General features: G+C 49.6%; 2 protein-coding genes across 6 annotated transcripts in view; both read left to right on the top strand.

Moving 5' to 3' along the window:
* LOC119564795 (IgGFc-binding protein-like) overlaps positions 1-12,084 on the top strand; it is an 86,284-nt gene extending 74,200 nt beyond the window's left edge. The window contains exon 7 of the mRNA XM_037887809.2: positions 11,444-12,084. The gene's annotated coding sequence lies outside the window, so the exon portion shown is untranslated. The remainder of the gene's footprint in view (positions 1-11,443) is intronic.
* Positions 424-27,397, top strand: LOC119564793 (adhesion G protein-coupled receptor E1-like). 5 transcript variants are annotated; one of them, XM_037887798.2, is made up of 16 exons: positions 424-546; positions 1,550-1,627; positions 5,718-6,947; positions 8,918-8,994; positions 9,346-9,435; positions 9,972-10,155; positions 11,134-11,250; positions 12,153-12,352; positions 13,577-13,747; positions 19,630-19,824; positions 20,538-20,773; positions 21,476-21,542; positions 23,708-23,799; positions 25,827-25,995; positions 26,105-26,209; positions 26,999-27,397. In XM_037887798.2, the coding sequence occupies exons 1-16, from the start codon at positions 516-518 to the stop codon at positions 27,032-27,034; spliced, it is 3,078 nt and encodes a 1,025-aa protein (XP_037743726.1). In that variant the 5' UTR covers positions 424-515; the 3' UTR covers positions 27,035-27,397. The 5 variants fall into 5 exon arrangements, 4 of the variants coding, with proteins under 4 accessions (XP_037743726.1, XP_037743727.1, XP_043389175.1 ...); XR_006286782.1 differs by lacking the exon at positions 25,827-25,995 and having other exon boundaries at positions 26,999-27,018; XM_037887799.2 differs by lacking the exon at positions 19,630-19,824.
* Positions 27,398-27,984: the final 587 nt, after the last annotated feature.

Here is a 27,984-nt window from a genome sequence, read left to right as displayed (position 1 = left end):
CTGTTTTACTGGCTGGCTGAGAGTCACGTCTGACTGCGGAGTTGACCCTCTGGCTTCCCGAGGAGCCCCGCCTGGGCGGAGTCGCTGTGGGAATCACACGGAGGGGCAGAGGATGATGAATGCTCCGAGGTCAGATCCAGGAAGGTGGAAGCTGCATGAGCTTTGTGTCCTGAAGACAGGCTGCTCACAGAAAAGAGACTTCCCCAGAGTCCTGACTGGTTTCGTAGGGAGCAGTTCCAGAGCATCGCCCGGGAACTCCGTGACAGGCACCTACCACACTTCAGGGGTTGGGGAAGATAATAAATAATAAAGGGCCCATCCCCTTAGTGGGATCAGCTGCTGACTTCCGTGAGGTGAATTTGCCCTATAGACTCTGTTTCCAGACACCAGAGATAAGGGGAATAAAGAGGAAGTTTGTTGTGAGCGAGTTTGTGTCAGTTCTGCTTTTGGTTTTGTTTTGGGTTAATAAGGAAGGTGCCAGGGTCAGAATCCTAGAGCTTGTCTTCTGAGCAGCCATGGCACGCCGAGGCTTTGCGTTTCCTCCAAGTAAGTAGAACCGAGTTAGTGATGACAGAGCCATGATGTATGGGAGAGTGTGGCAGGCAAGCCGCTATCCTCTGAATAGCTTGAGGCTTGCAGGGCAGCAAACCAAATGCACTGAGCGGGAGAACAAAGGGGAAAGGTGACAGGTGGCTGGGTTTAGAGCTGAGCTTTCAGAGACACAGGAAACACACCTGGAACTAAAGGAACAGAGACGGTGAGAGAGTGCCAAGATGGTTTGTTCCTACAGCAGCCTGGCTCATGGGAGCCCTGGCATTGGTCACCATGACCCATGTCTTAACCTGTGCCTCTCTATGCTAAAGTAAGGACTGTCGGATTCTGTAGGCCAGGTGGCTAATACATTCTTAGCTTGTTTTGGAAAGGCTGCCTGGCATTACTGAAAATACTCACTGAGAGCATTGTTCCCTGAAGGAGTAAAGAACAAACCTCCCACTGGAGTCTGGCTCTGCTGGACTTACTACAGGGAGCCATGGAAAATGATGGGGATTGCTGGCACCCAAAGGCCTAGTTTTGGAGGCCACGGGTCTTCCCCTGTGGAACTGTGTGGGTCCTTGGGGCCCAGCACGCTACAGGGATCTCTCCAAAGGGACTGGTTACAGGCTGTGGCATAGACCAGACCGTGTGACTCCATGACACCCTGCCCCAGGCCACTGAGAAGCTACTCAGACTCCAGCTTCCCAGCTGCCTCCTACAGGGCATCAGAGGATGAGACTAGAATGGAAAAATTCAGTGTCTACCTTCCATTCTCCCCACATCAATGAGGTCCAATGCCCTGATCCTATTTCTGATCTCCTAAGTCCCAGGATAAATTCAGGATAACGCCAATAAAAGTAAATCAATGGAGTCATTCCAAATTGACACCAGTGTAACTGAGATTAGGGTCAGACTCATTCAAAGGTGCTTAGACTCCTTTATTTAGTAATGTCTCCCTGTGTTGTTTATTGCCATATCTTAGATTTTAAACAAATTTTGTTCATCTTCTCTCAAGTGTTTTTCCTCCTTGGACTGTTCTGGTTTCTACCACCAGCAAGCGTCCAGACGACAAACAGAATTGGTAAATTCTCAGGTTAGTGAAACATAATGCCTTGTGTAACGTTTCTGTGCACATAATAAGTGAGTATCATATAGAGTGTCTGCCATGAAGCTGGTATTGGCTTGGCAGCTCTCAGCAGCATTATCTGGACTCTAATGTGGGGGTTCACTGCATCTGGGTCATTAGGAGCAGCGGAATGCCCAGAGGGGTGGGTACACCTCAGGTTCTAAACAGACCCTGAGGGGAAAACCCAGAATTTTGAGAACAGGGAAGATTGGGTGTCAGGGATAATTCCTCCTTCTCTGTGCTTGTTTATTCATTCACTCCCTCTTTCTCCCTCTGTCACTCCTTAGGGTATTCTAGTTTTAGGCTGCTCACACTCTGTCCCAGGGTGGACAAGAACCTCTTTCTGCTGCCATGCCCCACTGAGAGGTCTTTTAATAGTGTCACTAGGCCACACTGAAAAGCGAGAGGTGGGCCCAGAAAGCGGTAGCTCGTGACTTCCTATACTGGATTGCAGTCCCTAGAAGTCTGTCAGAAAGTAGCGAGGGAGAATAAGTGACAGTAACTCTGGATCTGTCGTTTTGGCAGCTTCCTCTTTAAGGAGCTGTGAGTATTACAGAATTGCAAATGAAAATTGAGATCCTGATCAATTTCATGTAGAAACTAGAAGCACTGGGAAATTCTTATTGCCAAGAAGGCCAGTGGCACATTGGGCTGTATTAGTGGGAGGATTGCCAGCAGATTGAGCAAAGTGATTATTCCCCTCTATTCAGCACTGCTGAGGCCACACATAGAATCATAGAATATCAGGGTTGGAAGGGACCTCAGGAGATCATCTAGTCCAACCTCCTGCTCAAAGCAGGACCGATCCCCAATTAAATCATCCCAGCCAGGGCTTTGTCAAGCCTGACCTTAAAAACCTCAAAGGAAGGAGATTCCACCACCTCCCTAGGTAACGCATTGCAGTGCTTCACCACTCTTCTAGTGAAACAGTGTTTCCTAATATCCAAACTACACCTCCCCCACTGCAACCTGAGACCATTACTCCTCATTCAGTCATCTGGTACCACTGAGAACAGTCTAGATCCATCCTCTTTGGAACCCCCTTTCAGGTAGTTGAAAGCAAATCCCCCCTCATTCTTCTCTTCTGCAGACTAAATGATCTGATACTGCCACATACCGAGAAAGAGGGGCGATCAGCAGGTTACCTCAAGTGCCTATATACAAATGCACGAAGGCTGGGAATCAAGCAGGGAGAACTGGAAGTCCTGGCACAGTCAAGGAATTATGATGTGATTGGAATAACAGAGACTTGGTAGGATAACTCACATGACTGGAGTACTGTCATGGATGGATATAAGCTGTTCAGAAAGGACAGGAAGGGCAGAAAAGGTGAGGGAGTTGCACTGTATGTAAGGGAGCAGTATGACTGCTCAGAGCTCAAGTATGAAACTGCAGAAAAACCTGAGAGTCTCTGGATTAAGTTTAGAAGTGTGAGCAACAAGGGTGATGTCGTGGTGGGAGTCTGCTATAGACCACCAGACCAGGGGGATGAGGTGGACGAGGCTTTCTTCCGGCTACTTGCAGAAGTTACTAGTTCGCAGGCCCTGGTTCTCATGGGAGACTTCAATCACCCTGATATCTGCTGGGAGAGCAATACAGCGGTGCACAGGCAATCCAGGAAGTTTCTGGAAAATGTAGGGGACAATTTCCTGGTGCACGTGCTGGAAGAACCAACTAGGGGTGGAGCTCTTCTTGACCTGCTGCTCACAAACCGGGAAGAATTAGTAGGAGAAGCAAAAGTGGATGGGAACCTGGGAGGCAGTGACCATGAAATGGTCGAGTTCAGGATCCTAACACAAGGAAGAAAGGAGAGCAGCAGAATACAGACCCTGGACTTCAGAAAAGCAGACTTTGACTCCCTCAGGGAACTGATGGGCAAGATCCCCTGGGAGAATAACATGAGGGGGAAAGGAGTCCAGGAGAGCTGGCTGTATTTTAAAGAATCCTTATGGTGGTTACAGGGACAAACCATCCCGATGTGTAGAAAGAATAGTAAATATGGCAGGCGACCAGCTTGGCTTAACAGTGAAATCCTTGCTGCTCTTAAATACAAAAAGGAAGCTTACAAGAAGTGGAAGATTGGACAAATGACCAGGGATGAGTATAAAAATATTGCTCGGACTTGCAGGAGTGAAATCAGGAAGGCCAAATCACACCTGGAGTTGCAGCTAGCGAGAGATGTTAAGAGTAACAAGAAGGGTTTCTTCAGGTATGTTAGCAACAAGAAGAAAGTCAAGGAAAGTGTGGGCCCCTTACTGAATGAGGGAGGCAACTTAGTGACAGAGGATGTGGAGAAAGCTAATGTACTCAGTGCTTTTTTTGCCTCTGTTTTCACGAACAAGGTCAGCTTCCAGACTACTGAACTGGGCAGCACAGCATGGGGAGAAGGTGACCAGCCCTCTGTGAAGAAAGAAGTGGTTCGGGACTATTTAGAAAAGCTGGACGTGCACAAGTCCATGGGGCCGGATGCGTTGCATCTGAGAGTGCTAAAGGAGTTGGCAGATGTGATTGCAGAGCCATTGGCCATTATCTTTGAAAACTCATGGCGATCGGGGGAAGTCCCAGAAGACTGGAAAAAGGCTAATGTAGTACCCATCTTTAAAAAAAGGAAGAAGGAGGATCCTGGGAACTACAGGCCAGTCAGCCTCACCTCAGTCCCTGGAAAAATCATGGAGCAGGTCCTCAAGGAATCAATTCTGAAGCACTTGGAGGAGAGGAAAGTGATCAGAAACAGTCAGCATGGATTCACCAAGGGCAAGTCATGCCTGACTAATCTAATTGCCTTCTATGACGAGATAACTGGCTCTGTGGATGAAGGGAAACCAGTGGACATGTTGTTCCTTGACTTTAGCAAAGCTTTTGACACGGTCTCCCACAGTATTCTTGTCAGCAAGTTGAAGAAGTATGGGCTGCATGAATGGACTATAAGGTGGATAGAAAGCTGGCTAGATTGTCGGGCTCAACGGGTAGTGATCAATGGCTCCATGTCTAGTTGGCAGCCGGTATCAAGTGGAGTGCCCCAGGGGTCGGTCCTGGGGCCGGTTTTGTTCAATATCTTCATAAATGATCTGGAGGATGGTGTGGATTGCACCCTCAGCAAGTTTGCAGATGACACTAAACTGGGAGGAGTGGTAGATACGCTGGAGGGTAGGGATAGGATACAGAGGGACCTAGACAAATTGGAGGATTGGGCCAAAAGAAATCTGATGAGGTTCAAGAAGGACAAGTGCAGAGTCCTGCACTTAGGATGGAAGAATCGAATGCACCGCTACAGACTAGGGACCGAATGGCTCGGCAGCAGTTCTGCAGAAAAGGACCTAGGGGTGACAGTGGATGAGAAGTTGGATATGAGTCAACAGTGTGCCCTTGTTGCCAAGAAGGCCAATGGCATTTTGGGATGTATAAGTAGGGGCGTTGCCAGCAGATCGAGGGACGTGTTCGTTCCCCTCTATTCGACATTGGTGAGGCCTCATCTGGAGTACTGTGTCCAGTTTTGGGCCCCACACTACAAGAAGGATGTGGAAAAATTGGAAAGAGTCCAGCGGAGGGCAACAAAAATGATTAGGGGTCTGGAACACATGACTTACGAGGAAAGGCTGAGGGAACTGGGGATGTTTAGTCTTCAGAAGAGAAGAATGAGGGGGGATTTGATAGCTGCTTTCAACTACCTGAAAGGGGGTTCCAAAGAGGATGGCTCTAGACTGTTCTCAGTGGTAGCAGATGACAGAACAAGGAGTAATGGTCTCAAGTTGCAGTGGGGGAGATTTAGGTTGGATATTAGGAAAAACTTTTTCACTAGGAGGGTGGTGAAACACTGGAATGCGTTACCTAGGGAGGTGGTAGAATCTCCTTCCTTAGAAGTTTTTAAGGTCAGGCTTGACAAAGCCCTGGCTGGGATGATTTAATTGGGGATTGGTCCTGCTTTGAGCAGGGGGTTGGACTAGATGACCTCCTGAGGTCCCTTCCAACCCTGATATTCTATGATTCTATGATTCTATCCACCTCTTGACAGTGTCTCTCTCTACCTCCAATGTTTTATTGCTATTTTTCCTTGCAGGCACATGTCAGACTGAGACTCTGGGAAGAGAATTCATCACCTCCTACATGGAGGACTGTGGGAACTCGAGTCAATTTGAAGTGCAAATTACTGGCTACTTTGCCTTCACTTCAGTGTCTGTTTCCATCCCCAATTACCTGTTTCACGGGGCAAGGTTTGAGAATAAGACTATGGTAAATCAGGGAGAGATGGTGCGGGTCATGCTACCAGAGTCAGTGGGAGTTAAGGGCAGTCACGTGGTCTCCAAGGTGGTCCTAGTGAAGGCTGACAAAGATATCTCGGTAGTGTCTGTCAGCAACAAACATGTGAGCCCTGAGACCACTGTGCTGTATCCTGTCTCCAGCTTGGGAAATGAACACTACGTAGTGACTCCCTCTACGGAATCCTTCAATAGTTACCCAGAGTTCTCTATTATAACGTACAAGGAGCCCAACTCCGTGGAGGTCCATGTGAAAGGCAAGTTACATTACCTAACACAGGTCCACTCCACTGGCAGCAAACTGAATTTTAAGCCCTTCAGTTTCCAAGTCATCCAGTTACAAGGCATAGAAGATGTGTCTGGCACCAGGATTGTCTCAGAAAAGCCAGTGGCCGTCTTGGTTGGCCAGGTGTGTTTTTGTAATAGCACAAAATGCAACCACGTCTTTGAGCAGCTCCTACCAGTCTGCGGCTGGGGTACAACATACATCATTCCTCCCTTACCCTGGCAGAAAGTAAATGACACAGTCTATATCACTGCTTCCCAGAGCACAACTGTGTTGTATCAACGAGGGGAACAGCAAGAGAATGTTACTCTAACAGGAGGCAATGTACTCCAACTTCCTGTCAAGGCCTCAATCCCAGTCTACATCTCTGCTAACGTGAGCATCCAGGTGGTGTTCTACAGCCTGGGCGCAGCTAACCCTAATTCCTCCCACGCCTTCCTGATGAATGTTCCAGATGTTGCCAGTTACTGCCTGATGTATTCTATAAACGAGCAGGAGGGCTTCGAGAACTTTGCCTTGATGGTGGCCAATACATCGGAGACTCCCGCCATCATCTTAGACAATCAGCCTCTAAGGGATATGGAGTGGAAGCCAGTCCCTGGCACTGAGTTCGTTTGGGGCATGCATACGCTTGGACGTGCCATGAAATCCCATGCTGTGGAACATGCCAGCTCTCCATTTTCACTCCTGAGTGTTGGCACTGCTGCCATGGACAGCTATGGGATTCCGGGTTCCTGCAGGAAGAGTGAGTAGCCTGGGTTTTAAATCTATTTTGACCACGTTTTCTGTGCATGCTGCAAAGAAAACAGTGTCACAACCGGGGAGGCAACCATGGGCCTGGTGTAAAGTCTGTTGATTTTGATGGGGCTCCATTGAGTTACACCAGCTGAGAATTTGGCCCAGCCTGCCACCCTAGGCCACCACTAGCCACAGTTACTCAGGCTATGTCCATACTACAGAAGCTACAGCAGCAGGTACGACGCTGCAGATGTGCCTCTGAAGCACTGTCGTGTAGACACTTGGTACAGCGATGGAAGGGGTTTTTCTGTCGCTGTAGTTAATCCACCCCGCCGAGAGGTGGTATCTGGGTTGACGGAAGAATTCTTTTGTCAACCCAGTGGTGTCGACACTGGGCTTTGGACGCCTTAACTACGTCTCTCAGGGGCGTGAATTTTTCACACCGCTGAGCGACCTAGCTAGATCTACCTAAGTTTTAGGCGTAGTCCAGGCCTAATATTGTACCTGTGTTGCTAGCTGCACTCAACTAGTGTCCGCCCAGCTCATGCAGTTAGGCAGCTGCTCGCCAGCTGGTCTGAATTGGTTTAAGGACCATTGCACTTTTCCTCCTACACTTGGTTGTGATGCCCTCTGGGTACCCAAGGGAATATTGTGCCTGATTCTTACTTATGCCACTCCTGTGCCTGCACCAGGGAACAGAAATGGTGGAGGAACAGGTCGCTTTGAGCCACCTTTGTGCTCTGTGCATTCTGGGACCATGCAGGGTTGCTGTACTTTACCCTCTGCTTCCCATTGCCCCTGAGAACCAGAAAGTAGCTGAAGCATGGTATGTTCTGACCACATCCTTGATCTGCCTTGCAGATGAAGCCAAGCTCATGTAAAGGCCCTTATACCAGGTCCACACTCGCTGTGGAAGGTCCCTCCACAGGGAACATTCTTAGGAGCCTTTTCCAGGCACTTGAACCGCCTTTTCCAGGCCAGAGCAACGTAAGGCTTTTAGTGTAACTGAGGCCTCTCAACACCTCAAACTTCAGTCAATCATAAGGCAGCCTAAGCCTCAGGGTAGGCAACACAAGGTCAACAGAAGACTTCTTCTCTTGTCCTAGCTACCACCTCTGAGAGGCGGATTTACTACAGCAATGGAAGAACCCTTCCATCACCATCGTCAGTGTCTACACTACAGTAACACAGCTGCAGCTGCACCACTTTAGCGTTCCTAGTGTAGACATACCTTGATGAGACTAAAACCTTTTAGAAGTACAAGAGCAGGGTTAGAACAGTTCTTGGGAAGGGAAACTTCTCGAGTATTGATGTAACAACTGTCATCTTGGTAATCCCCAAGGATCAAACCCAGGACCTTGTAACTCCATGACCCACTCCTGATTGAGCTAAGAGACAAACTCCCATAGCTAGGAGCTGTAGCAGAACCAGAGCCTTGGTGGAGCAGCCCCAGAGCACACATAAGACACACTGATCAATGAGACACACAGACAAAGCTTAAGTGAGTATTAACCAGGTGATGTGTGGACACACACCAGGCTTTTAGGGCTGAATGTATTGCTAACTGATTATAAACTCAGTTGAAAGTTGTCAGACAGGGCTAAAGGGATCAATGGAGTTAAAGGGAGAAAACACCTGCTGGGTTTCAGGAGATCATCAACTTTGTATTCTGGAAGGAAGAAAGGATGGCCCTTGTGGCTAAAATGTTAGGCTGGGATTCAATTGATCAAGCTTCCATTTCCAGCTCCGTCATAGAGTCCGTGTGAGTGTGGTCTTAGGTGTGTCACTTTGGCCAAGATTTTCAAAATCGCCTTGTGATTTTGGTTGCCTAACCTGAGACCTTAAAGGGTGAGTGCTCAGCACTTTTGAAAGTCAGGGCCCTTTTAAGATGTCTCAAATCACGAGACACTTTTGAAAACCTTAGCCCTTCAGATGTTGACTTGATGTAATTGTCCGTGCCTCTCTGTCTGTTGCTAGATGTTACCTTTAAATGCCAGACTGATACTCAACAGACAAAAGAGCAGTTGAAGAGGTGCAAAGATATCTTTCAGCAGGTACGTGTAAGGGGTTTATTTGGGCTTTGAGGGTTTTCACAAAGAGTACACAGAAAATTTTGAGCCTGAGGATTCTCTGCTTATCCAAGGTTTACCACTGACTTCAGTGGGAGCAGAATCAGTCCAACACAAAGTGCTTTTGAAAACAACCTTCAATACTATGTGAAATATCAGCATGTCTGTGGGCTTCAGCACACTTAGCCTTAACATGTCTTAATCTGTGGGTATAGTAGTGGGACAGCCAGCCAACCATAGGTCAAAGCAAGATCACGATGAGGAACCATTTACCTTAATTTTGGGTGGCCTTTCCATGCTTGTAGAAATAACCCATTTCCTCTGATTTTAATCCAGGGCAACACCAGTGAATTTTGCTCCTTCATGAATTCAACCTTAGTGAATTTGGAGACCATATGTGCAGAGGACAGAGCAGCATCGCTGGAGGTTAGAGGTTCTGCCCCTACGTGTGTGGGCGCTCTATGGCCAAATGCCCTGAGCATTGGTATAGCCGTCTCATTTTGGGGGGAAATTGTAGCTGCTCTTCAGAAAAGGGGTGTGTGTGCGCATGTGCATGATCTCTAGCTGAAGTGGCAGGGGATCTGGGTTCTGTCCCCACTGGTCCTCAGAGGATCCAAATTCCTTCCGGGGGCAATACAGAGGGAACCTAGATGTCTGCTGATTGGTTGTAATGTTCTCTGGCACCTACACTGAAGGGACCAGGGATGAGGAGCGAATGACACACAGTGTTAGACGTACCCTGGCTTCAGGTTACTGTGAAGTCCTGAGCAAGCCTCAGAAGCCTCACTGGCTCAGTAAAGGGCTCCCTCTTGGAGAATGCTGCAGTCCCTCTGAGTGGGAAGGTCACTATGAACCCGTATGTCCCTAAGAGGGTCATTGTTTCCCTGGGAGTCTGAAGAATGTGGCTCATGAACCACTGAACTCCTCCGTCCTTCTCAGGGTGTTTCCTTTCCCAATCCCAGGAAGTTGCTCACCCCTTTGGTTCCTTGCTGAATAGCTCCATCCTCAGTGCTGGTGGGAGCAAGAGCAAGTGGGAGGTGGCCTCCGCCGTGACCTTCCTCCTGCAGAGTGTGGAATTGGCTGCACTGACGGTTGCTTTGCGGTCTCCGGAGAAGAAGACCCAGAATGTGACAACAGAGTTTATGGGTGAGGAGGATGAGAGGCTCCCACATCGCCTCGTGGCAGCTGTGAGATAGGGGGTTATACTCTTTTCAATGCAGAACACCACTGCAGCCTCACTGCCCCTCTCTCAGGGTTTAAAACCCAGCCCTGGGCGGCAGGTGAATGAGCCACTGAGAGAGGTTAACCATTGAGAGAAGCTAGCCCCAGGCCCCTCCCTCTCTGCCCAAGGCCCATCCCCTCCTCTTCCATCCCCCGTCTTCCACTAGAGCCCAGAGAAACCCGCCTCGCACCCCGCGCTACCCCAGACCCGGATCGTCAGATGGGTAGTGCAGCCGGAGCATCCCCAGCCCTAGAGTGCTGGGCAGCCGGAGCATCCCCAACTCCAGCGCCGGGCAGATGGGCAGACAGCGTGATGTGGCATGGCCCCAGCCCCAGCGCCTCCAGCCCTGGGCCTTGTGAGCAGCTGCCTGCCCCAGCCTGCCTGCCCCAGCCTCTCAGCCATGGAAGAGTCAGAAGGGAACTGGAAGCAGGCAGGAGGGAGCTTGGGGCAAAGCATGGGTGGGGCCACGCCAGGCTGTTTGGGGAGGCACAGCCTTCCCCGGCCTATGCTACCCACCACCCATAAACCCAGCCCTGGGGCTTTGCAGCAATGGCAGCTGCCTGAGAGGGGTTTAAAAGCAATGCCAATCTCCTGTCGCCACAGGCAGCTGCCATTACTTCCTCCTTTCACTCCCTGCCCCAGCAATACCCCTTCTTGCTGCTTCCCCTGCTAAAGCGCAGAGGTGGGGCAGCAGGGAGAAGTTGCCTTCTGCCTCTTGGCACAGTGGCATCTTCATGGGGGCGCAGGCATGATGGATCACAGAAGGTCAGCCAGAGGGGCTCAGGGAAACACAGAGAGATGGAGGTGAGGAGGAAGGGGGAGGGGTGGTGGGATTCAGAGATAGTGGAGCTCCAAACCTGCCTTGCCCTTGCAGCAAGAAGCATTGCCATTTCCCTTCCCAGCTATCGAGACGCTCCTTGTCCAAGCTGCAAGTTGCGGTGATGAGGTCTTCAGGCTGAGAGGTCAGGAGGAGACAATGGACATTCGCTGCAATGCCGTCGCCAGAGCAGCCACAGAAGGTACCATCCTGGTGCTTCCCAGGCACTCACCCCTTTAGACACCAAACCCCGGCCCTAGTTCTCCCCTTCCTCTCGCCCCACGCTGGCTTGCTTGCCTTTGTTATCCTGACACTAGTGTGGACCTTGTTGGCTGAGCCAGTGTTTCTCAGGCCATTGAGCTCTGCAGAGCCCTTCATTCCTGGCTGTCCCGCAGCATGAAAACCAACCCATGTGAGGTAGGGAGGAGAGAGAAGCTTTGATGGGCATATGAATTGGTCCAGAGAATGGAAAGATCAGAGATCCGTTGGCCCAGCACATGATGTCCTGATGATGAGCCCAGCTAGGCCCCAGGTTGACGTGTCTGACTTCCTGGATTGGAACCAGGATAATATTGACCAATTTTACTCCAATTTTCAGGCCCGTATGACGTAACTGGGACTGGTTCTTAATTCTTTAGCCTCAGGGAAAGCTCCTCACTAACCAACCCCTCTGCCTCTCCTAACCAAGAAAAATTATGGCTTCACCTCAGTGCCTTTCACCTAGGGCTGTGTACCGAGCTGGATAATGTGCAGTATGGGGGTATGATTTCTAAAGAGCACTAACTAACTGTGCATTAATTGGTCCATATAGACCCTACTAGTGTGCACTAAAGGTTCCCTAGTGTGCTTTAATGTACGTTAGTGCACTTGAGGAATCACACTCCCATAGTGCACGCCAGATGTTTCCAACACAGAAGTGCTTCTGTGGAAGAAGAGGGAGGAGGCAACATATTCGAGTGGTTAAAGCTCAAAATGCTAGCCAGGACTCCTGGATTCTTTCACCCAGCTCTGCCCCAGACTCGCTGTGACCTTTGGCACCTGGCTTGCTCTTTCTTTGTCTCAGTGTCCCTGTCTCTACGATGAGGCATCATTTCATGTTTTCAGATCCTTGGGCTGTTGCTTTTATTTCTTACTCCACCCTGGACTCCATCATTAACAGGACATTACTTGATGAGGGAGATCTAATGGCTGATGAGAAATTGAGGAATTTTCACCTGAATTCCAGGGTGGTGAGTGGGGCTATTGGAGATGGGAGGCCCATGAACCTCTCCAAACCTGTGAATTTCACCCTGCGCAATAGACAGGTGAGTGTAGATCCTTTTACTTTGCTGTGTGCCCGGGACTCCAGCTGGTTACTTGAAAGGTGCGTCTCCTGCAGGGCATTTGAGTTCTGCTGCCTTTCTGGACTGAGAAACAGTTATCTGAGAAAGAGAGGGAGCTTCTTCAGTCCTGACGCTGGGGAGGACATTACATAGCTTTCACACCAGGCCTGACTGGGTTATGATTAATCATGTAAAATGCTCAGGAATAACAATTGTGCCTGGCTCACCCCTTAGAGCAGGAATAAATGGAAGGCAATTCCCTATAGCAGTGGTCCCCAAAGTTTTGAGGGTTGCACCCCCCCGACCCCATTCACAGCTCTTCCCCTGAGCCAGAGCCGGGAGTGGGGCCATGGCTCGGGGGCAGGAGGAAAGGACACAGACATGGGTAAGGGGGCCAAGGCTGGGACTGCAGCTGGTGGTGGGTCTGCGTCTGGAAGCAGGGCCAGAGCCGTGGCCGGGAGCTGAGGCTGGGAGCAGGAATGGAGCAGGAGCCAAGCTGCGGTGGGGGCCAGCAGCTGAGTCCATGGCGAGGTGTGGCTCCACTCCCAGCCCCGCCCCTTCCCCCAGCCTGGGCCGGGAATGGAGCTGCAAGAGGCTGCGACTGGGAGTGGAGCCAGGCTGAAGCTGGGGACGGTGCCAGACATGGAGCTGGAAGTCAGGGATGCGACTACTGGTGGGACCAGAGCTCAGGGTTGGGAGGGGCTGGGTAGTGCTCCCTCTCTGCCCCCCATGGGGGCTGACCCAGGACCTGTCATGTCCCTCCAAAGGGGGGCGCACCCCACAGTTTGGGGACCTCTGCCCTATAGATAGAAGAGTTCAGGGAAATGGCATGAGATGGTGCCGTCTTTGACAAAGTAATGAACTTGCTAGAGTGCATGTGGGTATTTGTGGCTGGGTGAGTGAATGCCTTTTAACGGCTCAAATCAAACTTCACAGTTGTGTGTCATAGACCCCACAGTGCCCAGCGTTAAGGGAATTACAACTTTAGCTCTGGGGTCAGGGACTTGTGCTATTGGAGCTGGAGGATCTCGCTTGTATTTCCACTGTCAATGGGAAGTCCCAAATGGCTGTTACGTGCAGCACAATGAGAGTCATGAAGCCGTTGATGATTTCAGGTTTATTATTGTCTATTAGAAACGTGTGACAAAAGAAACAGTATTCTCCCCATGACCAGTGAGGATGATGATGGGGTGTTTTGGTTTCCAGGCAAAGAAAGAGGAGGAAGAAACTCGCTGCGTTCACTGGAAATTCATCGATGGGAATGGCACCTGGGCTGAGGATGGCTGCAAAAGTCTCCAGACGAACAGCACTCACACCATCTGCAGCTGTGACCATCTCTCCAGCTTCGCACTCCTGATGGGTCACACCGGAGTGGAGGTATCTCAGTGTCAGACTCAGATCAAAGGGCTGGACTCTGAACTCCTTACTTGGACAAAATCAGTGGGAATTTTGCCTGAACGACCGCTGAGTAGGAACCTCAGGGTATAATCTGTGGCTATACAGGATGGGTGGGGTTTTGATCTGAGGTGCCTAGAGTAGCCCACACTGAAAATGCCAAGGTCACGGCAGGCTGCAAAAAGGAGAGCAGATTTCCCCAAAACTGCTGGTTAACACTGTAGTTAGAATCACCAACCAGTCACAATCTGTGCTCCAGATCCCCAACACTGGTTATTGAGAAGCTGAAAAAAAAATCACACAGCCCCCTTTATTGCATTCCATGCTGCCAGTCAATCGTTTAGTATCTAAAACTAAAGGTTTTTGTTATAAATGAAAAGAAAAGAAAGAGAAGAGAGTTGTTAAATGATCAAAGCAATCCAATACATATGACTTCAAGGTCCATATATCAGGTTCTTAGCAGCGATGGTGAGTTTGCTGGCTTGTAAAGTCCCTCTGGAACACATCCAAAGCTTAGATGGGTCTATCAGACCTTTGTTCAAAGCTTCAGTTTGTCGAGAAGTTACTCCAGGGGTGAGAAGCAGGAGTGAAGACAAAATGGAGGTGATGCAGCTGCCTTTTTCTATCCTTTTCCATGTGGCTTGTACTTCCTCTGTCTGAAACACAAGCTCACAACACATGGGCATGGAAAGGTACTTGGAGTCCCCTGTTCATAGGCATGTCCCTACATGTCCTGCTGACTCTTGGGCATAGCCCCTGTCTTCTCTCAATGCGTTCATTCTAGAGCTCAGCAATTCTCAAACTTTAGAAACCTGAGGACCCCCATTTTGATTTAAAATTTTTCGCAGACCCCCAACCCCCTGCTCAGCCCCAGGCCCCACCCCCATTCCATCTATTCCCCTAAGGCCCCACCCCACCTCTTCCTGACCCCCGTCCACCCCTGCTCCTCCTCTTCCCTGTGTCTTTCTGCCCCTTCCCCCGAGCGCCCCCCATGCCCATTCCTTCCCCTCCCTCCCAGTGCCTCCTGCATGCTACTGAACAGCTGTTCTCCGGCATGCAGAAGGCACTGGGAGGGAGGTGGAGGACTTGGTCAGCAGGGTCTTCGGACCCCCTGGAGTGGCCTCGCGGACCCCCGTTTGAGAAACGCTGGTATGTTACAGTAATAAAAATGATACCAACAGGATCTTGTAAGAGGGACAAGGCAAATTGCCACATTTATTGTAAATACAACAAAATATTCCTATATGCAATTTCTATATAGATCCATTCACACACACAGACATTCACATACAGGTTCTACATAAAGGTTGTTATAGTTACCAGCCTAGATGTTGCTCGTGCCAAGTCACTGGCCAGGTGGCCTGGACACGAGAGTGGAGCCGAGTCGTTGTCAGATGCGCATCCAATGCTCCTGAAGGGTGGTCGTAGAACCAGACTCAAAGAACACAGTCCCTGGACCCAATTTTTATAGGTCTCTGGTTCAATACAAGGCTATGGAAGTTGCTTCATCATGCTGAATTTACAATTGAGATGACCATCAATCAGCTCAATCAGCAGGTGGTACATCCATGACGGCTCCATGATGGCTAGGTGTTTTCTTCTTGCTCTTCCTTGATGCGTTTTGGGTGGATTCCGGTTCGCCCTCCGGGGGTCACCCGGTTATCTCCACTTTGCATATTCTTCGGCCCATCGATATCAAGGTTGAAATTCTTAGGATTAGGCTGGCACCATTTACTAACCAATTATTTCCCTGCTTCAGGCTCTCAATTCCATGCACTCATCATTCATTCTTTTACTTAACAACACAATCTATGACTCTTGATTCATTTAACAAGTTTTATCCCACTATCTATTTTTCCCTCTTTGGATACCAAGATTTACATAGGCATGACAAGGGGCCCCTGCGGGGGAAGAGCATCAGGGTGTTGTTTTAAAGAACAGCATTTGTTTCCTCAAAGTTCTTATCACTTTCCAGCACAGACTCTTTGTCCTGTACCGGCCTGAAATAATTAGCACTTTGGCCTTGCATTTGTTACAGAGTGAAATTCAACAGCATGGAACTGATGTTCATACCTTTTTACAATACCTATATACTCTTTTGTCTATCTTTATTTCTACTACTACATAATTATAATTCTATCCTACTTATATAGCTTTGAGGGCGACCCAACAGGTATAGCTGATTACCCTTGATGGGCCATCAAACAAACTGGATAGTGCTGATGCCAATCTGTCTGGGGGTGTCACCCAGAAACACAGCACAGACATATCACACATTTATAACTCACGATGCAAAGATGATACATACATATAAACAAGATGATCATACTTACAAATCGTAACTTTTCGACTGATACTACCTGACATGGCATATTTGGTTAAGATTTCATTGAAATTTTGTAATATTGTTATACATATAAATGGTCACCCATATTCCATAGAATCATAGAACTGGAAGGGACCTCAAGAAGTTATTTAGTCCAGTCCCCTGCACTCAAGGCAGGACTAAGTATTTTCTAGACCATCCCTGACAGCTGTTAGTCCAACCTGCTCTTAAAAATAATGATGGAGATTCCACAACCTCCCTAGGCACTTTATTCCACTGCTTAACCACCCTGACAGTTAGGAAGTTTTTCCTAATGTCCAACCTAAACCGCCCTTGCTGCAATTTAAGCCCATTGCTTCTTGTGCTATCCTCAGAGATTAAGAACAATTTTTCTCTCTCCTCCTAGTAACAAACTTTTATGTATTTGAAAACTGTTATCATGTCCCCTCTCAGTCTTCTCTTCTCCAGACTGGACAAACCCATTGTTTTCACTCTTCACGCATAGGTCACGTTTTCTAGACCTTTAATCATTTTTGTTGCTGTTCTCTGGACTTTCTCCAATTTATCTACATCTTTCCTGAAAGGTGGTGCCCAGAACTGGACACAATTTTCCAGTTGAGGACTAATCAGCGCGGAATAGAGCGGAACAATTACTTCTCATGTCTTGCTTACAATACTCCTGCTAATACATCCCAGAATGACGTTTGCTTTTTTTGCAACAGCGTTACACTGTTCACTCATATTTAGCTTGCGATCCACTCAGGGCCGTCCTTAGGCATACGTAGCTGCATACGTGGCTGTGTAGGGCACCTGAAAATTTGGGGCACTGCTGGGGCTTAGTGTCCACCCTTCTGCCTCTTCCTATCCCTGTTCTGACCCTTCCTGCAGGCTCACACCGCTAGCTGCTGCAGCCTGGTGACTCTACTCTGGAGGGGATCTAGTAACTTAAAAGTGAAAGCCTCCAGCCTGCCAGACCTCTTAGCACAACACTGAAACTGTTAAAGAGCCATTCAAGTGGTAATGAAGCCATTTAACAGGCATTTGCCAACCCCTGGGTATATACTGTCAGTTTCTGAACTTACTGACAAAAGCAGTTGTTCATTACTGTAATATTTACTCAGAACATGTTAGTCTACAGGACCTTAGTTTAAAATTTGCTTTACAAATATTTCATTACAAGATTGCTGAAGATCATAAAATCACATCTCTGAAGAATCCTTGCATAGATTTTTAGATCCACAATCTGAGTATTCATCTTTAGCTTTAAATGCTTGGATCATCAGACATCTAGTTTTTTAAATAAATCCTTCAAATGACCACTCTTATGTAAAATACACATTTTAATTTTAATTACTATAGTACAAAAAACTTACTTCCAAAGTCTTTCTGTCCATCCCTTTCTCCCCCACCCCCCATTGAAGAGAGGCTAGCTCTTAAAGGGACAACACCCCCTTCCTTCCAGATAGCTGGACAAACGAGTTTCCCTTTCTTTACTTCTGACTATTCGATGAACTAGTTTTAAGAGAACCATCCAGCGAAATCAGTACCTTAGTAAGATATAAAATCCTTTGTTATGCCTAAAATCTTTGGAAACATATTTTTTAAAGTTGGTGAAATTTTATAAATGTGTCTGTTGTGATGGAGATCACACAAAGTAAATTAGTTTTCCCTTTCTCTAAAAGCAATGAACATTGTTATGAACACACTAAACCTCTGTGACTGATTAATTTAAAATAATGTCTTTGTTTCAGTGAGTTAAATATGTAGTCATCTGGAATGATTACTTTATGAAGGCTTAAGAGTACATTTAAAAAATAAAACGAGTGTAGAAATACTGATTAAGAAAATGTAAAACAGAGAAGAGCTGCATCATGTATTCCATAATATTTAATGTTATATTCGGCAGGACAGCTGACTTGCCCTTACTACAAAGTTTTTTCAGATAAATCTCTGACAAACTTCAGGGTATATCAAAATACCTGAGACGGACATTTTTTATTCCTAAATTTAGTGCTTTTAATTAGTTACCTTCTGCATGTCCAGTCTTCACCTGCTGGCATGCAGTGGAAAACATGCTCCATTTTCTTTTGAAAAAACCCCCCACTCTTCTGCAATTTCTTTCTAATGTCATTTGCTTCATTTGGGTTCAGGGATTTGGCTGGAAGGGGATGAGCAGGGAGTGGAAGGGAACAGAGGAGGGAGACAGTGGGGAGGGGCGGGGCCTGGACAGAGTGGGGGCAGGGCTTGGGGTGGAGCAGGGGTGAAGTATGGGCGGGGCCACAGGCAGAAGAGGTGGACTGGGGAGCTACCCTGGGAAAGTACCAGATTAAATCTGGGAAAGTAGCAGATTTAAGATGGATTCCAGTATCATGTGACACGGTCACATGTCCTGTGAGACCCCTAGTCTCCATTCCTCCAGGGCTGGCCCGCACGTACCCGGAAGGTTTGCAAGTAAACAGAGCCATTTACAGGTGATTGATTCTGAAGCACCCTTAATGGCTTCCACTTAACATGTGTACATCAGTGATACAAGTTTATATCTTATTCTCCTAACTCCAAACATAGAAATAATACATGCAAACAAATGGGATGAACACACTCAGTAGATCCTAAGCTTTGTAATGATACCTTACAAGAGACCTTTTGCATAAAGCATATTTCAGAAACATCATAGTTACACTCATAAGCATATTTTCATAAACCATTATGGAGTGCAACATCACGTGCACATTCTGCATAGGGAGTGGGTATGGGGGTCTCTGTGGGGAACTGTGACTCTCCATCTCCGTGAGGCAGGCCAGGTGGCTCAGTATCCTTGCTGCCTCGTCCTTTCCCCCCCCACCCACAGCTTGACTGTGAACCACGGATAACTAATCTCTGGGAACAATTTTCCAACCAGTTATGCACTCACCTAAAAGTGGCTCCATCTAGGTTGTATTTGCCTAGTTTGTTTATGGGAAGTCTCAGAAGCCTTAGGGCTTGTCTACACTGGCAATTTACGGCGCTGAAACTTTCTTGTTCAGGGGTGTGAAAAAACACCCCCCGGAACACAGCAAGTTTCAGCGCTATAAAGCGCCAGTGAAACAGTGCACCAGGTAGCTACGCCTCTCGTGAAGGTGGGTTTTTTAAAGTGCTGGGAGAACTCTCTACCAGCGCTCTGCTGCGACGACGCAAGCCACGGTAAAGCGCCGCGATGGCAGCACTTTAGCATTGCCAGTGTAGACGACCCCTTACTAAAGTCAAGAAATACCACATCTACCTTGTCACCACCATCCACAAGGCTTGTTACCCTGTCAAAGAAAGCTATTAGGCTGGCTTGACATGATTTATTCTTGACAAATCCATGCTGACTGTTATTTATCACCTTATTATCTTCTAGGTGTTTGTAAACTGATTGCTTAATTATTTGCTCCATTATCTTTCCGGATACGGAAGTTAAGCTGACTGGTCTGTAATTCCCCGCGGTGTCCTTACTTCCCTTTATTTCCCATGTAGCGTCTCAGGGCTCACTGGTGAGTCTCCCTTTGCTGTGTTACAGGAGAGTTATCCACTGACCGTCGTCACCTACGTGGGACTGACCTTCTCCCTGCTGTGCCTCCTCCTCGCCATCCTCACCTTCCTCCTTTGCCGCTCCATCCGCAATGTCAGCACCTCCCTCCACCTGCAGCTCTGCCTCTGCCTCTTCCTGGCTGACCTGCTCTTCCTCACCGCGGTGACCCGCACCCGCAGTCGGGTCTGTTACCCACTTTTATTCTTGGTTTAAAATTGAGCTGTGTCCAGATCCTCTGTCAGCATTTCTAAAGCTCCCCTCACTCCAGCACCTTTTTATACCCTCAGCTGGACGGTAACATTTATTCCATGCTCTTTAGTCCCGCAGAAATAATTATTTACTCCCCTCCAAAAGAAATCTCTCTGGGTGAAACCAGTCCTTCCCTTTCCCTTGTGGGCTCCATCCTTCATCAGACAAAGGAACCTCGATTTCCAGAGTCACAGTCCCCTGCCTGTCCTCTCTGCCCCCACACTGATGGGCAGATGCAAGGCACCTATATCTTGAAGCAGATACAGAGAAGAGAACCGACACCCTCCAGGTCTCTCCCTATTATGAGGACCGGAACTTGTTTATGTCCCTGCTCCCTATCCTAGGATTCCTCACAGTATCCAACAATTTCCAAGATTCATTTGGGAACTACAACCCTCAGAAACCATCTTTTCTGAGTGGAGATCAGGACTGGCCTGGTCTCTGAATGATTGAAAGGGCCAGCCAGCTTGCCCTTAGACAAGCCCTCGTAGACTGAAGAACGTATTTTCTCTGGGAGAGAGCCGTAACTGGAGAGATGTGTTAATAAAGAGCCCTATATGATCCTCACAGAAGTCCCCCCACCTCCAAATTCAGTGTTTCCCTTCCCAGAAGCAGTGTCCCAGAGCTCTCTCTCCTCCTGTCCTCAGGTGGTGTGTGCTGTCATTGCTGGCTTCCTACACTACCTCTTCCTGGCCGGCTTCACCTGGATGTTCCTGGAGGGGCTGCACCTCTTCCTCACCGTCCGGAACCTGAAGGTCGTGAATTACACCAGCGCCAGCCGGTTCAAGAAGAGATTTATGTACCCGTTCGGCTACGGAGTCCCAGCCCTGGTGGTGGCTATTTCTGCAGCGGTGAATCCTGGAGGCTACGGAACTTCCAACCAGTAAGTGCAGTGCCCATCCCGAAGGGGAGCTGGGATCTGGCTTCCATGCAGGTGTTCGGCTCACCCCAGGTCTGACTTGAACCCAGATTTCCCTGCTCACCCTGCCTGGGAGCTGACTGTGATACTGAGCTGCCCTGAGCGCTGTAGTTGAGTTGCCCACCTGTCAGACATCTACACTCCTCACCCCACTGATGATGCGGAAGAACAAGCCAGAAAGATCCCAGCTTGACTCCCAGGTCCCAGGCTGGGTTTGTAGCATTGGTGGGTAGGAAACAAACGCACCTTCTTACTGTGGGCAAATCCCTGAGGATCCCCTCTCTCAAGTGAGCGACTCCACTAAAACAGGGCATGGCAGGTTCTAGACACCCCAGGCTAGATCCTCAGCTGGTGTAAATCAGGGAAGCGTCACTTCCTTCAGTGCAGCTAGGCCAATGTACATCCGCTGCATGTCTGGCCCTCCCTCAATACTGCGCCCATCCACCAGAAAGGGTCATTTGAGGAGGCTGAAAGCAGGAGATGCTGAGGTAGATGGGGAGGGCTGTTCTCCTGCAGCCCGCAGGAGAGTCGGCCATGTCACAGGCTGGCTGAGATCCATCTTGCTTTTGAGAGCCAGCTGCCCTGTGACACCCTCTCTCTGCCCGCGGTGCTGAAAAAGGGTCGTAATCCCATTAAAGTCACCTTCTTCTTGCTCCCTGCCTGTAGCTGCTGGCTCAGCCTGGAGAGAGGATTTCATTGGAGCTTCCTGGGACCAGTCTGTGCCATAATCCTGGTGGGTACCTCACAGAACCATAGGGCCCCATTCTCCTCTCTCCTCTGCGACCCTGTGGAGTCCCGTGGAGCCAAGAGAGGAATATCTCCCAGAGAATTTAAGATGAAAGAGTCCTAGAAGATCCCATTTCATTCCTCCCTCTTTGGCCAGTGCAGGATTTCCCACTAACAGAATAGCCTACGTTCTATGGATGCAGTCAGGGCGAATGGGTCGGGCACTGGGTTGTGAGTCAGGGGACCTGACTCTGCCACTGGCCTGCTGTGTTAACTTGGGAAGTAGCTTCCCCTCGCTGTACCTCTGTTTCTCCTCCCACCCTTTGTCTGTCTTGCTCATAGGCACCGAAAATAAATAGCGGATGCTCAGCACCCACTGGCAGCCAGCTCCCCACTGCTGGCGGCCATGCCGATCAACTCCTCCCCCTCCATCCCAGCGCCTCCCGCAGTCAGCTGTTCTGTGGTGTGCAGGACGCGTGGTGGGGGAGGGGGCGGAACTGGGTGGGAAGAGGTGGGGTGGGGGTGGGAAGAGGCAGGTGTCACGGAGTCCCCGGGCGATGCTCTGGAACTGCTCCCTACGAAGCCAGTCAGGACTCTGGGAAGTCTCCTTTCTGTGAGCAGCCTGTCTTCAGGACACACAGCTCACACAGCTTCCACCTTCCTGGGTCTGACCTCGGAGCATTCAGCATCCTCTGCCCCTCCGTGCGCTTCCCACAGCGAGTCCGCCCAGGCGGGGTCCTGGGGAAGCCAGAGGGTCCTGCACCCCAACTTCGCAGTCAGACATGACTCTCAGCCAGCCAGTAAAACAGAGGTTTATTAGATGACAGGAACATAGTCTAAACAGAGCTTGTAGGTGCAGAGAACAGGACCCCTCAGCTGGGTCCATTTTGGGGGGCAGTGAGCCAGACAACCACGTCTGCACTTCACTCCATGTCCCCAGCCAGCCCCAAACTCAATCTCTCTCCAGCCCCTCTTCCTCTGGGCTTTGTCCCTTTCCCGGGCCAGGAGGTCACCTGATCTCTTTGTCTTCAACCCTTTAGCTCTCACCTTGCCAGGGGGAAGGGCCCAGGCCATCAGTTGCCAGGAAACAGGGTGTTGGCCATTCTCTGTGTCCAGACCCCTGCACACACCTGCCCTCTAGGGCTCCGGAACGATCATACACCCTTACCCCACCACCTAGATACTTAAGAACTGCATAGGGGAAACTGAGGCACCCCCACAATATTCAGAGGAAACATTAAGAACAGTCCCACTTTGTCACATCTCTCCCCCCTTCGAGACCGAACTGAGCGGGGTCTCTTTAGCCAGTGACCTGGGGAAGTTCGAACCCACCAACGTTCCCATAGAGGCCCCAGCATCTCTTGGAGAAGGAGTGGGATGGGGGCGGGGCTTGGGGTGGGGTGGGGGGTTGAGTGGCCCAGAGGAAGCCAGTCCCTGTGGTCTTGCCTAGTTATTTTGCAAACAAATGCTCCAGGACAGGGGCTGCCCCTTTCTAGGTGTGAGTACAGAACCCAGTGCCGTCGAAGTTGGAGCCTCTAGGTGCTACCACAATATGATTAATTATAATATGTCATTACTCATGCAATGCTGCCATGGAAGCAAGTGGGACCTCTGCCGGAATGAGGATAGTTTTGTCCCGTGCCTTGTCCAGCCTGGCTGGTAAATAACCCAAGTGATGGGGGAAGGGAAGGTGGCTGCAGCGTGGGGAGTTGGGGAAGGATGGGAACACGTGTTGTAAGAGATAAAGGTTGCAAATGTCCTTGCAGATTCCTCCCCATCTCAGGCAGCGGGTTAAGAATTAATTTCAGTCTCAGAATTGAAGGGAATACTCTATAGATAGGATCTAGAAGCTTTGGGCCAAATCACACAGCTCTAAATCTGGAATAACTGTAGACCCCACTGGAATCAGTGGAGTCACTCCAGATTCAGATAAGAGCAGAATGTGGCCCTCTGGCTGTATGATCACATGTGATGCATTGCAGCCCTGCCTTTGCCAACTGTTCCCTGCATGGTCTGGGATGAAGATCTGGTAGCGAATGGTATATGACCCATCTTGACGAGCAGTCACTGGTCTGCAGCAGTCTGATCCCATAGGATTGTTCTGTGCCTCAGGCAGAGAGACTGGCCTTGGCTAGCATGTTTTACAAGGAATATTTCATGCTGTTTCCACAGATAAATTTAACGTTTTTTATTGTAACCCTCTGGATCCTGAGAGACAAACTCTCCTCCCTGAATGAAGATGTGTCCACTCTCAAAGACACCAGGTAGGACAGCACTATATCTACTAGAACAGGGGTGGGCAAACTTTTTGGCTCGAGGGCCACATCCGGGTGGGGAAATTGCATGCAGGGCCATGAAAGTAGGGCTGGGACAGAGGTTGGGGTGTGGGAGGGAGCGCGGGCTGTGGGAGAGGGTTTGGTGTGCAAGAAGGGGCTCAGGGCAAGGGGTTGGGGTGGAGGAGGGGTGTGGGGTGTACGATGGGGCTCAGGGCAGGGGGTTGGGGTGCAGGAGGGAATGCAGAGTGGGGGAAAGGCCTCAGGGCAGGGGTGCAGGGAGAGGTCCGGAGTGCAGGAGGGGGCTCAGGAAAGGGAGTCGAGATTTGGGTTACAGGAGGGGTTCGGTGTGCAGGCTCTGGCCCGGCTCCACTTACTAGGAATGGCTCCGGGGTGGCAGCGGGGCTCAGGCAGGCTCCCTGCCTGCCTGCCCTGGCCCTGCGCCGCTCCCGGAAGTGGCCGGCACCAAGTCCCTGCGCCCCTGGAGGGGAGGAGGCAGAGGGCACCGTGCGCTGCCCTCGTCTGTGGGTACTTCCCCCAAAGCTCCCATTGGCCATGGTTCCTTGTTCCTGGCCAATGGGAGCTGCAGGGGGGCGGGGGGCAGGGGTAGAGGAGCGGAGCCCTCTCCTTTCCCCTTCCCCCAGGGGCTGCAGGGATGTGGTGCCGGCTGTTTCTGGGAGTGGTGCGGGGCCCACGGCACCACAGGGGTGACAATTCGCAGGCCGGATCCAAAGCCCTGATGAGCCAGATCTGGCTCGCGGGCCGTAGTTTGCCCACCCCTGTACTAGAAGGGTCCAGTGAGCCTCCTGTATGGGAATTCCTTTGGGATTCCCCACAGAGTGCTGCTAGAATACAGCTGAGCACATGCCACTGTAGGGTTTCCAGGTTATCTTGGTGACCTTCTACTTGATGAGAGAGTAACAGTCTCACTGTCCAAGGAGCTGATAAACCCTAACTCACATCAGCAGTCCCTTACTCATGAGTCCTAAAGTTGTCCATGGGACCATCTTCCAAAATAAGGACAATTTGCATGAGTAAGGGTATGCTGGATCGGACCTTAAATTAGACACACCACAGCCAGGGTGGCAAAGGAAGGGTCAGGTTAGGAGAGAGGAGAGGTCTACGGCAGAAAAGGATCATCATGGGAATTACTTTTCTGCCATGTGTATCATCTTCGTCCCTGGATGGATTTTGAGATGACAGTTGCAGTCTGTTCCGAAGCCTGCTGAAGTCAGTGGAAGTATTGGTACGGAAGAGACCGCTAGATCAGTGAGGCTCTTGCAGTAAGTCCTGTGGCACATTCAGATTGTGGCATGCAAATGGCCTTTCAATTAGCTCATTATGAAATCTGTTTGTTAGGGAGGAACAAGATGAGGGCCGCCAGCTGGGAGTGCTGGGTGGAGACATGAGAGGGGAAAAAGATTTTGGAACCAGTTCAGAATGTTGAGGCTTCAGAAAGTCATGGTGTTACTGCCCGTGCGTAGTGCTGTGTAAGGAGAAATGCAAGTCTGTGCTGATAGTGAGAGCTGGGCCATGTGCTACTTAGGGAGGAAACTCATCTCTTTTCCCTGTGGCTGTGGATACTGTCGAGGTAAAGTGCCATCCATTGAGGAGGAAGGCAAGTGTGGCTTACTGTTGCTCTGTAGCAACCCCTCTGTCTATCTATGGACCAACATAGATGGGTTCCCGAGAGCCCAGTATCCTTACCCTCTTGATAGTCACATTGCCAGGGCCTGATGTGAAGGGATTAAGAACAAAACCGTAATGAGAGGTTGAACCATTTGCTTTGGAAGAGCCACCTGTGGGAGGTTAAGGTGTGTGTGCGGGGGGAGATGGTTGGGCACAATATTGTATTTTGGATTCATAGGCGTAAGTTACCATTGTGTTCATCTTGACAGTACCCCTAAGTCACAGTAAAGCGGGTGCCAGCTGTTTCGCCCCACACTGCCCGCAGCCCCCTGACTCAGTCACTCACCAGAGGGTCATTATAACGAGATCTCTCCTCTGCCTTTGTCCAGACTACTGACTTTTAAAGCTATCGCCCAGCTATTCATTCTGGGCTGCACATGGAGTCTTGGTCTCTTCCAAGTCGGCTCAGCAAAAATGGTCATGGCGTATTTATTCACCATTGTCAACACCCTGCAGGGAGCCTTCATCTTCCTGGTGCACTGTCTCCTCAATCGCCAGGTAACGCCCATGGCGCGTCATCAGCCACCCAGTGACTTCACGGGACTAGCAGTGGCCTGTCTGAGGGTGTTAGTTACATGATGTAGTGACCATGTCCCTTATTCTCCAGGTGAGAGAGGAGTACAGGAGATGGATTAAAGGCACAAGAAAACCCCGCCCCACAACTCAGACATTTAGTCCGTCTGTGTCCACTGTCGCTACCAACACCAAGGTGGTAAGAGATCCTCTATTCTGTTCCAATACCAGCATCCAAAAGTCGCATCCATCTGGGTCTGTCAGAGCTGCTGAGATGCCTTGTCCCCTGAGTGACACATGTTTGTTTTAACCCATCTGAGAACGGCATTGGGAGTCTTAGTGAAATTCAATTGCATCCAAATGAAGGGGGAATCCCAGGTCTCCTAGAACCCAGCACAGAACTCCTCTTTTCTTGCGCACCTCCACGTTCCCTTCCCTTTGCTTCTTTGCAAGCTCCATGCATCACTCGCTGTGGAATGGGCTGGGATACCAATTCAGGTAATTATCCAATTGGGGAAGTTTGCAAACCAAAACCTGGGTGGAAATCTTCCCAGTGCAGATGGGCCGGGCCAACGAAGAGTTAGCACGGGATGGAATTTCCTCTGGCTCCGTTACCTTTACTGGGAAAGGATCCGGAAGCTTTGTCTGGAGCGAAAAGTGGAGACTTATAGCTCGGAAAATCTCCCCGCTCCAGTCCCAGCATGAGGCACCACAACCTTTGTCTGGAAGTACACATTTCTGGTTTATTTAGAGCAGCCTCTATTAAGCGCTACTTTATGGCTTACCTGTGCATGGGTTGGGGAAGGGAGCGGGCTTTGTCTTCACTTGTTTAGTTATTTTCCTGCACGTGATGTCACTTCAGCAGAGGCTGGCTGAATTTTGCAGACTCTGCACTATTCCTGAATGAGGACCCAGTCCTGATCCCATTGAAGTTGACTGGAGTTTTCCCATGGGATTGGCACTCAATGTATATTTGTTTTGCTGGCAGGTGAGTTGGGGAGAGCCCTCCACTGCATCTCCATGAAACAATCACCTCTCCAACCAACGATGTTTATCATACAGCCGGCTTTGCTGTGCCAGCGGGGCAGTTGCCGTTCTTCATCCCAACTACATACAAAACCTGGAAGGGGAAGCGGGATTGGACAAAATCCTCTCTCTAATCCAAATCCAAAACTCCTATTGAATTCAAAGGCCACCCTAGGGTTTTAGCTGCCTGTGTCTCCCAGATTTAAAGGGCCAGATCCCAGGTCAGAGAGCAGTTATTTCTTAGGGAAAGCACAACATGCGATGGGGGGAAGTGATTTGCAGAGGCCTTGCGTGCTGTGTGTGTGAGCTAGCTCTGCTGTTTCACTGTAATGTGTAAATAATAAAATAACCTGCTTATGGACCTTGGTTGCTTCTTTGGTTTGAGGGTTTGCTATCAGGTTCTGCCTGTCCTGGAAACCTAGGACCCAATTCTAATGCCTCTTTATGCCAATCTGGCTTAAAGGTGTAAAGGGGCTTTAAAGTGGGCACAAATGGCCCTGTGATTAGCCCTCCTGGGCAGGAGTCCTTCCTGGCTGCTGTAGAGCTGGCATAAAATCTCTCCATTAGCCCTGCTCCCAGCCCCTGGCATGGGGGTTGTGACTGGTGGGGTGGAGGTGCTGCTGAGGGCATGGCTGAAGCACACTGCTTCATGGCTATTGTCTGCTTCCCATAGCCCCAAAGGACCCTTGGAAATGCACGAGTTTACACCAGCTGAGGACCTGGCCTGTAACCGAGTTTCAGCTTCAGCACTGTTACTGCACCATTAAATGCTCTTGACGTTACCTAGCGATTGAGGAGACACTGCACCCAGGAAGATGAAGGCTCCCTGCAGGCTGGTGACGATGGGGACTGCTGGGCCAACTTGGAGGAGACCAAAGCTCCATGTGCAGCCCAGAAGATTAGATTAGATTTAAAGGGCATTAGATTTAAAGGTCAGTAACCTGGATA

The sequence above is a fragment of the Chelonia mydas genome, chromosome 20 (assembly GCF_015237465.2).
Source record: "Chelonia mydas isolate rCheMyd1 chromosome 20, rCheMyd1.pri.v2, whole genome shotgun sequence".
NCBI lineage: Eukaryota > Metazoa > Chordata > Testudines > Cheloniidae > Chelonia > Chelonia mydas.
The sequence above is the reverse complement of the archived record's forward strand: the minus strand, read 5'-3'. Positions and strand labels throughout refer to the sequence as shown.

Bases quoted from the DNA above. Each gene is read 5' to 3' on its own strand.
- LOC119564793 (XM_037887798.2), top strand. From the start codon at position 516: ATGGCACGCCGAGGCTTTGCGTTTCCTCCAA. The intron at 1,628-5,717 runs GTTAGTGAAACA...TTTTCCTTGCAG, and splicing joins CAGAATTGGTAAATTCTCAG to GCACATGTCAGACTGAGACT. The intron at 13,748-19,629 runs GTATCTCAGTGT...GCTGTGTTACAG, and splicing joins TGGGTCACACCGGAGTGGAG to GAGAGTTATCCACTGACCGT.